This window comes from Medicago truncatula, chromosome 5 (assembly GCF_003473485.1).
Source record: "Medicago truncatula cultivar Jemalong A17 chromosome 5, MtrunA17r5.0-ANR, whole genome shotgun sequence".
Taxonomy (NCBI): domain Eukaryota; kingdom Viridiplantae; phylum Streptophyta; class Magnoliopsida; order Fabales; family Fabaceae; genus Medicago; species Medicago truncatula.
The window spans coordinates 36320725-36330336 of record NC_053046.1 but is presented as its reverse complement, the minus strand read 5'-3'; the positions used below and the strand labels follow the sequence as shown (position 1 = coordinate 36330336).

General features: G+C 31.6%; 1 protein-coding gene across 1 annotated transcript; it reads left to right on the top strand.

The window, feature by feature from the left end:
• The first annotated feature begins 1324 nt into the window (after positions 1-1324).
• On the top strand, positions 1325-4529 carry LOC11415804 (probable signal peptidase complex subunit 2). The gene is made up of 5 exons (XM_024783242.2): positions 1325-1497; positions 1605-1756; positions 2654-2735; positions 3930-4072; positions 4218-4529. Exons 1-5 carry the CDS (start codon positions 1417-1419, stop codon positions 4312-4314), a joined length of 555 nt encoding a protein of 184 aa, XP_024639010.1. The 5' UTR covers positions 1325-1416; the 3' UTR covers positions 4315-4529.
• The last annotated feature ends 5083 nt before the right edge of the window (positions 4530-9612 follow it).

Sequence of the window (9612 nt, the reverse complement as noted above, 5' to 3'; positions counted from 1 at the left end):
GTTAATAACGAAATTACACTTTTCGAAAGAAACAAATAACTTTGTAAATAAAAAAAACAAATAACGAAATTATACACAAGAGTTATGAAAATTTGCAGATTATAATTTGAACTCTAACATATCTAATATCTTTGCAAACTTTTTTTTTAGCAAGTCTTTGCGAGCTTTTAACATTTGTAAAGATTAATAAAACATTCACTGCCAAAAAAAAGATTAATAGTAAAACATTGTTTCAAAACTTTTATATGCTATCATAGGGGACAAACACGATTACACATTCGTGTAAAGTTAATTTACACCGGTTTCTCTAAAAAATTACCTGCGGGAAGTGCTTTTGTGGCTTTTGAATTGGAGTTTTACTCGAATGACAGAAGAACTAAATATCAAGCTAGTGTCATACCTCAAAATTTAGTACTATTTTAAATGTTTGTAGATTTTTTATTTTTTTCTTTATCAAAGTTCGGTAAAGTTTTATTGGAACACAAACTAATAAACTAATAAAGTTGTTCTTTTGTTAACCAGAGTGACATTGTCTATTTGTCTTTATCATAGCACATATTTTTATATTTTAACATGTATTATAACTATTTGATGAATAAAATGATTTAAGTTTGTGTTTGTCAAAAATAATATGTAAAATTTATTTAAATTGAAGTAGTGATATTTGTACAACGATTTTGTGATAATTTTTATAATCTTCTTTTTTTATCTTATAAAATAGTTGTACAAATATTATGTTACATTATTCGTTATTTTTATTTTCCTAATTCATTTGTGGCATTGATTTTTTTTTTGTGGTGGCCGGAGTTCGAACTCCGAACCTTGCATATTTTATGTATTATCGATAACAACTGAGTTAAGCTTACGAGGATAGTATGACACTGAGTTTTATTTTAATTTTTAATCTCATTCAATTAAAAATAAAAAATAAAATGCAATTCTCTAGTGTCATTTTACATGGGTTGAGTCCATATAGAGTTCTATTATGGTTTTAAATGATGTCATACAAGTTATATTACCAAATTTTAAAAAATTAATAAATAAAAAATGTAATAGATTTTTTATTTTTTAAAGGAAAAAAATTTAGTAGACTTGTAACCAAAAAAATAAGTTTAATAGAATTTTTTTCAGCAAGTTATTATTTTTTTTTGAGGGATTTAGCAAGTTTATTAGAATTAGACTTCCATCCAATCGTATTTTGCCACATAATTTATCCAATCAAATATTAGTATTGATATAATGCAAAAATAATAAAATCTGATTGGACCAAAATCTTACAATGACGTGCATCGTCACTTTCTGATGTAACAATCAATAAAATAAAAACGAAGGTTTTTATTATTCAGTGCGCAAATTCTCAGTTTTATTTCTTCTTCTCATCTGGGTCAAGCGAAGTCTCAGCGAAGAATTCGAAACATGGCAACCAAAGGACAGAAGAAAGCGAATCTGTTAGATCACCATTCAATCAAGCACATTCTCGATGAGTCTGCTTCTGAGGTTCGTTCGTTAAACCCTAATTTTTTTGATCTTGTTGTTTTTTGACGAATTTTGTTGTATTTTTGTTTATTAATTGGGATTGAATTGGTTTGAATTTTGGATTGTAGGTTATAACGGGTCGTGGGTATGTTGAGGATGTGAAATTGAGCAATATTAGGTTGTTGCTTGGGTCTGTTATCATCGTCATTGCTCTCTTTGCTCAGTTTTACAAGAAGAAATTTCCGGAGAATCGCGATTTCCTTCTTGCTTGCATTGCCTTATATCCTTTCCATACTTTTTATTTATTCACTGTGTGTATATGTGTGTGTGTTTAATTTAAAAAATATATATACATGCTTGATGATATTGCCTAGTGAGAGAGAAAAATTGGATTTTTTTGTTTACTGTTGTCAAATAGTGGATATAATGTTGATATAGGGTAGCCGAGTTTTAACAAACCACGTACACAGACACAGACATGGATATATCAGTACTAATTTAAGAAAATGGCATAATTGAATGAGATCACATGTGTCGATGTTGTGTCAGAGTCGGTTACGGTTTTGATCAGATGTGCCGGTGTTACAGAGCAAACCACTATTGATTCACAATATGCAATTTAGAAATTAAAATAAAAAGTGTTGTGAAATAACAATTATAGGAGAACTATATCACTGTAGCCTACTGGAATTTTAACAAACTGCTATTTTCTGTGATTTGTGATTGACGGTACTGTTTTTGTTATGTTTTTTATGGTTTGGATGGGGATAATTTGATAAATAAATATCTAAATTAAGGATTTTTCAAAATGAGAACTCTTTTTTGTATGTAGGAGTGTGTTTTTGTGTGTGTGTGTGTGTTCAAATTGAAAGGAGTGTGTGTTCAAATTAAAAGGAGCGTGTGTATTGGAAATGAAATATCTGCAATTAATTTTTTGAAGTAGAGTGGGATGTGGGAATTGTTTAAATTGAAAGGTGTGTGTGTGTATTGAAAATGAAATGTTTGGAATTAACTTTTTGAAGTAGAGTGTGATGTGGTAGTTGCTTTAATTGAAAGTTGTTGAGGTTTTTGCCTAAATGAATTTGATGATTTATGTGAAAAGGGATATGGGATTGTTTGTGTTTGTAAGTCTACTCATTCTTCTGCTTCATTGTTGTTTGATCCTTGACTCTCGTACGTATGTAGTCTTCAACTTGGTATTGCAGCTGATCATATACACTAAGGAGAAGAATGCCATTCTGTTTACTTATCCTCTGACTGTAAGTTTCTGTGAACTTAGCTAAAGCACATTCCTTTAAATAGCCCCCTGTTTTGTGCACTGATTCAATTGTTGTTTAATCTGACCATTTTAATCCACTTTCAACATATAGAAATAACATTTAAGAATTGTCATATTTCTATAATCTATTGTGTGCCATTTTGTGTCTGTTAGAGAAAGGGATTGAGACAAGAGTATACCTTTTTCTTACTGTTTCAATTAGCATGTTCCTTTTCCTCTTTTGGAGGGACAAATAATGCTAATGTCTGGTTAGTTTATTTAGGACTGTACTATAGTAAGGCATAAAGATACATACAAATACATTTATTTGAAGATGACTGTTTCAGCTCAAGAACCATGATAAACATTAAGCACTCATGTTAAACAGGGCATACACGAAGTTGACAAATAGCTGAAACTAATTGTGGTTTGATAAGCGAGTAATATTTATTTTATATTTAGTTGCATTTAACATTTTATTATGTATGGGCAAATAAATTAATGCTAAGGGACACTCTTTTCAACACTCACTTTCTTATTGGGACTCACATTGGTTGCACCCAATAAGAGAGTGGATGTTAGAGTGAGTGTTGAAAAAAGTGTAGCAATCCTCTGGGTAAATATAATCCGGTAGCACTCTATCATGTTCTCTACATCCTTTTTTTGAATTTCAATTTAAGTTGATAAAAGTTACAGCAGGATAATTTTTCACATCCATGGGTTAAAAACAAGGCTACCAAACTATTTATGCAGATTATGGCATGTCTTTAGGTTGAAAATTTGACCAGGATAGTGCCGCCTTTATCTTTGTTATTCTAAGTTTCATTCATTTTCATATGAAATTTGAGTTGACCTAAACTACTAAAGTTCTTTATGGTTTTGGTTGCTTTGAATCATAATTTGGATGTTGCTTCATTTTTCAATAGTGATTTAAAGAGGGTAAGTCATGACATGTATCAATTAGTGTCACGTGTGATGATGCAAACTGTTCGGTGTAGACTGTAGATATCTCATGTTTTGTCTTTGTAGTGGCTGCTGGTGATAGAATATATTATTTTCATTTATCTAAAAAAGATTTAGGTTCGTCTTTGAACTGTGTTAACAAATCAAGTAATGCTTTTGATTTTATTCTCTCAGCAGAAGTTTCAGACATACATCAGTGTGTTCCAACTTGGCTTTTATTTCTTTTTTACAGGGTTCCTTTACCAGTACCGGTTTGGTAGTTTCCTCCAAATTACCCAGATTTTCTGACATGTACACACTTACCATAGAAAGCGCCGATCCAAAATCGGTTTCTGCAAATGAACCAGTACATCTTACCAAAAGTGTTACCCAGTGGTATTTCTCTTTTTCCCTTCATCTCTTATATAATATCCCTTATATAATCATTCACACAGACACCGGACATGTGAATCAGTAATCACGCGTGCATTGATTTTTTGGTAATCGAAATGCATCAATCTGTCTTTTGTTTGGATTTCAGGTTCACTAAGGATGGAGTCTTGGTCGAGGGCCTCTTCTGGAAGGAAGTTGAAGCTCTAATTGCTCAATATACAAAAGAACCAAAGAAGAGTAAGTGATATGGAGTCATGAACTTAGTTCTGCAAAGAGCTTTTATGAGGATAAACATGTATTTGGATGTGGTTTACATTTCTATACATTTTCAACATTTAGAACGAAAGTGAGTAAATTAAGCTTTCAGCAACTTTAGAACACAATTAATTCCCATTTTTCATCCGTTTATTTTACAGGAAAAGGTTCCTATAACCATTTGATGGTTATTTTTTTTTTTTTTCTTATAAAGAAATCCATTTGATGGTTATCTTATAATATTTTATATTTAGACTAAGCTTGGTAGAAAAAGAAAATAGTTTGGTCTCTCTCTCTCCCTTCCTCGGTCGATATCTATGGAAAAAACCCTAATCCTAAAGGTTGTGTTTAACTAAGTGCTCTCATTTTGGGGGATCTCAACTTTAGGTGTCTAATCTTATGCTATCAATCTACTTTGGATTCAAGGTTTTATTGGAGTACTTTGCTTTTGCATTGGAGGAGTGTCATCCATGAATTCTAGTCTTGCCAGTTTTGGCCATGATTTCGACCAAAGGTGGTGGTGTCCTTTTTGTACACCATTAGTCGGAACTTTTGCAGCTATTTTTATTTTATTAAAAAATAGTTTAGATTATAATTTTTTGGAAATTACAAATTGGCCCCTCTCCTTTCCCATTACATCTCCAATTAGGGATGTGCATGGTTTAAAAACCAAACCAAATATAGGTTCCTGTTCAGTTTCTAAACCCTTTTCACTAAAATCCGGTTTTCTGGCATAAGAAGTTTGGATCTGGATCAGAACCCCGGTTTTCCATTAAAAAAAATTGTTTTGGTGAAATTGAATCGGTTTTAAACAAGTTTTCACTCAAATCAGTTTTTTCGCAAATAGCCAATGAGAGATTGAAATCAATACCCTTCTCCTTTTCATAAAAAATACCGATGTAATTACCCTTCTTTCTTCGTCTCTTCATAAAAAATCAATCAATCCAATACTCAATTAGATCTAAGATCTGTTCCCCTTCTCATTCATTTTTACATAAATTTGGCACTGAATTGTGTTTATGAGAAGCGCTTTTTTGAGAATCGTGTTTGTGGCAATTTGACACAGTATGAAGCTATTTGAAGTGAGTTTGTGAAGGAGGTTGACACTATGAGAGAAACACGATTTGAAGGAAAAATCAATTCAATTTGAGAAACTTAATGAATTGGTTCAGAAAGTGAGTATTCCTTTGAGAAAAAACTGGTTTTAAACTGGTTCAATGAAATGCTAAATCGGTTTAACTTTTCTGAAATTTTGGTTTGGTTTTTCACTGATTGGATTGGGTTTTTAAAATATAGAATAGGTTTGGTTAATCATTTGGTTAAGGTTAACCAAATTTTATGAACACCCGTCTCCAATCCCTCTTCCTCCGACGGCATTCTCAGACAAACTAGGTTGAATTATAATGGCATAAATCAATTACACTAGTTAAACTATAATAATCTAGACGTATGGCCGATTTGATTTTTAGTTTCATTTTCAAAACATTGCCCTAAAGGTGATTCGATCTCATCTCCATCAATAACAAATTGGATTCCAAAAGTCATGCTTGTTGGAAAATCTTCTTATATGTAGTTGGGAATAGTAAATTTGTCGATGTTGTCTCTATAAAAAGATTCATTATTGAGAAATCCTATCAGAACTAGTTGAGATGTTATTCTACCAAAGTCGTTGCTAATTTGAATGTGACAGCATCCCGTTGATAGGTGTAGTTCTGGATATAAGACCATTTAAATCTAGTTAGATTTTTGTGATAAATAATTTGAAGTTTTCATGATACAAAATACTCTCTCTATTCCATATCATTAGAGCATCATTTATTAAAATGCATTATTCTTATTATCATCATCATCCAAATATTCCTTCCTTCAAAAAAAAAAAAAAAATCATCATCCAAATATATAAAAGATGTGAGTAGATAAATACTCATTTTGGTATTGAAAGTGTAAAATGTTTAATAATAGTCTCTAAAAGGTATTAATTAAAAAAAATCTTTTAAGTTGTTTTTCATTAGTCTTTCTATCCTCAAAAGGAATCTATCTTGTTTCCACCTCGTGAATCCCCCCACCCCCCCACCAAAAAAAAAGATACCTATCATATCTCAAGAATCTCTTCTTCTGATTCTCCGAGATTCACATTTTTTTTCACACTTAAAATTGTGTTGAAACTGTCTTTTTATCATTGACATAATAGTGCATATGATCATACTAATTTGGACAATATTAGGGCACAAGTTAAAGAACTAAAAATATGGAACTAAAAAAATAAATTTTTATTGAAAACATACAAATTTAAACTTTTAAAACATTAAATACATAATTTTCAAGAAAAAATATATATCTTTAGCATCCTAACATGATTTTGTACTTTTAAGAGTACAAATTATCATTTCCATGCTGTATGATTTTATAATAGTTTTAAAATTAATGTTTTTGTGAATTCGAATCAAAAGTCACATCAATAAATTTTTATGTGTGGAGTTTGATCAGCGACAACCAATAACCAAAACAATCAAGAATGATAAAAACAGGTATAACAACCGTGTAAAGCAAAATCACAATTGAATCGAAGAACAAGATAAAATAATAATAAAGTAGAAGAACAACACACAATATTGTTTATCTAATTCGATCTAATATTAACTTACTATGGAGGGAGAGAGCAGCTCTTTGTCTCTCTGTTCCACTGATCAAAACAATAACTTTACAAAAAGATTCTAAAAGAAATTACAAGAATCCGTCTTTAAACTTGATTTTACATTTTTTTCTAATCTCATCTTGTGATTAAGAGACTAGAGTAGTGATATTTGAACAACTATATGAGACAACTTATCTTTTTTTTTTTTATTATTGGTTAAAATCAATAGAAAGAGAATTAAAACATAATATGAGTATGAAATAGGGTGATTGTCAACAAATTTTTATAAAGTGGTCGTACAAATATCATTTCTATTTCCAGAGACTAATGGTTTTTCTATCCAAGTTGTTTGCATCGTTTCCTAACTCTACATACGCAAGTGTGTCGATGTCAAAGCAAAAATGTGTTCATGCAAGTAGCATTAGAGGGACCTACATGAAAGAGATGTCCGTGAAACGAGGGCCCATGCATGTCATCAATGGTCCCAGATCAATATATTTTAATCCAGTCAGTCCCTACAACAATGATTTAACTCCTTAAAATTGGAATCCATCGCATTAAACTACCCCTTCGAAAAAGAAAAAAAAATAAGTAAAAAGAAGATTAATAACACAAGCCAGTTCATATTAAGCCACTGGACCACCACTCCACCAAGTCTATTACAAGTAATTGGTGTGCACTGCACTGCACTGTATGTGGAGTGTTTTAAACTTTGGAATACCATTGGTCATCTTGTGCTTGAAGTGATTTTTTTAATTAACACCTCTTTTTTTTTTTTGGTACAATTAATTAACACCTCTTTCTTTGATTAAATACATATTACCTTCATATAATTGTAGTGATGCATTAATATTTCTATAATATAGGCCAAAAATCATTCTATAATATAGTATTAAGCAGTCATTTGAAACCACATTGAAATTCCTTTCCAACGCACGTTCATCAAAAGTTTGGATATGTTTTATTTTTTTTTAAGGAAAAAGTTTGGATATGTTATGTTGCTTCAATTTTTCATGATCAAATAACATTACGAAGCAAGTAAATGAGACAACATGCTCCCTTTATAAAAAAACTCAAGTCAACCACCATGTATAATAATGTAAAAACATCGATGATGATGACATTGATCGAAGATACCTTCCCTAATAATGTAAAATAAAAGTTCAAATATTATGTTCTCTTAAAAGATGATTTTTTTTATTGATATTTGAGCAAAGATTTTCTCTATAATAAACTACAATTCGAGTCCTTAACACTTCCCTTAAATATTATAACAATAATGTTGATATTAAAATTTAAATAATTTTCCCTCAAAAAAAAATTCAAATAATTTATAGTCTTAAAAGAATGCAATCTGTTGGTAATAAAAGAATGTAATATGATTATTATTTTTTTGTGACTGATAATTTGAGCTAAGATTTTCTTGAACTGCAACACCATCCCTTCATGGTAAATTTTTATTATAGAAAAGGAAACAGTCAATATTGTATTGACAATTATGACCCCATTCTATTCTATTTCTTACAACAACAGAAAGTACTCAAATTAATCTATAAACTTTTTTAAAAATATAAAAAAATAATTTCCGACTTTTTTTTGCTGGAGTTTGAATCTTATACTTTACTTTTTTTTTTTGAACAAATCAAAATGGGATTATATTACCACAACATAAGCAATTTTCAAGCACAAGGCGTGCCTAGGAAATTACTACAAGATACAAAGTGTTACAGAGTCCAAAATAAGATAATCTAGCAGTGGTTAGCCAATTCTTAAACATGTTATAGGACTTGACCACCACATCTAAGTACCATAAACAAACATGGCTTTTTCAGCTTTCAGCCACCCTAATGATAACAATTTAATCTTATCCAACAACCTCGGGACGTCCGTTACAACATTATTAAACAGGCAGTTATTACGTTCGTTCCACACAATCCAAGTACATAGAATCCAGATTAGATGTAAAAAGGAACGTTTAGCTTTACCAACACCTGCCAAATAAGTAAACTGCACCAAATGATCAGGAAGATTATTAAAATCCACCCCCATAAAACCTAGCCAATTTCGCACCTGCTGCCACAATAAAACAGAATTTGGGCAAAATAAAAACAAATGTTCGGCTGTTTCAACATGACCGCATCCTGTATCACAAAGAGTCGCCTCTGAATGAAGAACACCACGAGCTGCCAAATTTGCTTTTGTGGGTAACCGATCCCGAAGAAGTCTCCAAGCAAAAATCGAGACCTTCAAGGGGACCTGATGATGCCAAACTAGCTCCAAAGCGTCGTCTAAAAGAGGATTGGCACCCTCTGTTAAAAGATCATAAGCTCCTCGAACAGCATAACCTCCCAAAGGGTCAGGTAACCACAACCATCTGTCTGAAACATTAGACAACAAAGAAACATCAAGCAGTAAAGCCCTAAGCTCCTCTAATAAAGTCTCCTCCCAAGCCCACAACCTACGTCTCCACCTCCACCCAACCCCTCCCTGCTCCAGGTCAAGAGAGAACATATTCGCCACAGAAATGGTTTTGTTCTCAGCTAAGTCAAACAACCTACGAAACCGCTCACTAAAAGGAACATCATCAAACCACCTATGAGACCAAAACAACGTATCAGCACCATCCCCCACCTTCCTAAGCACACTATCCCCA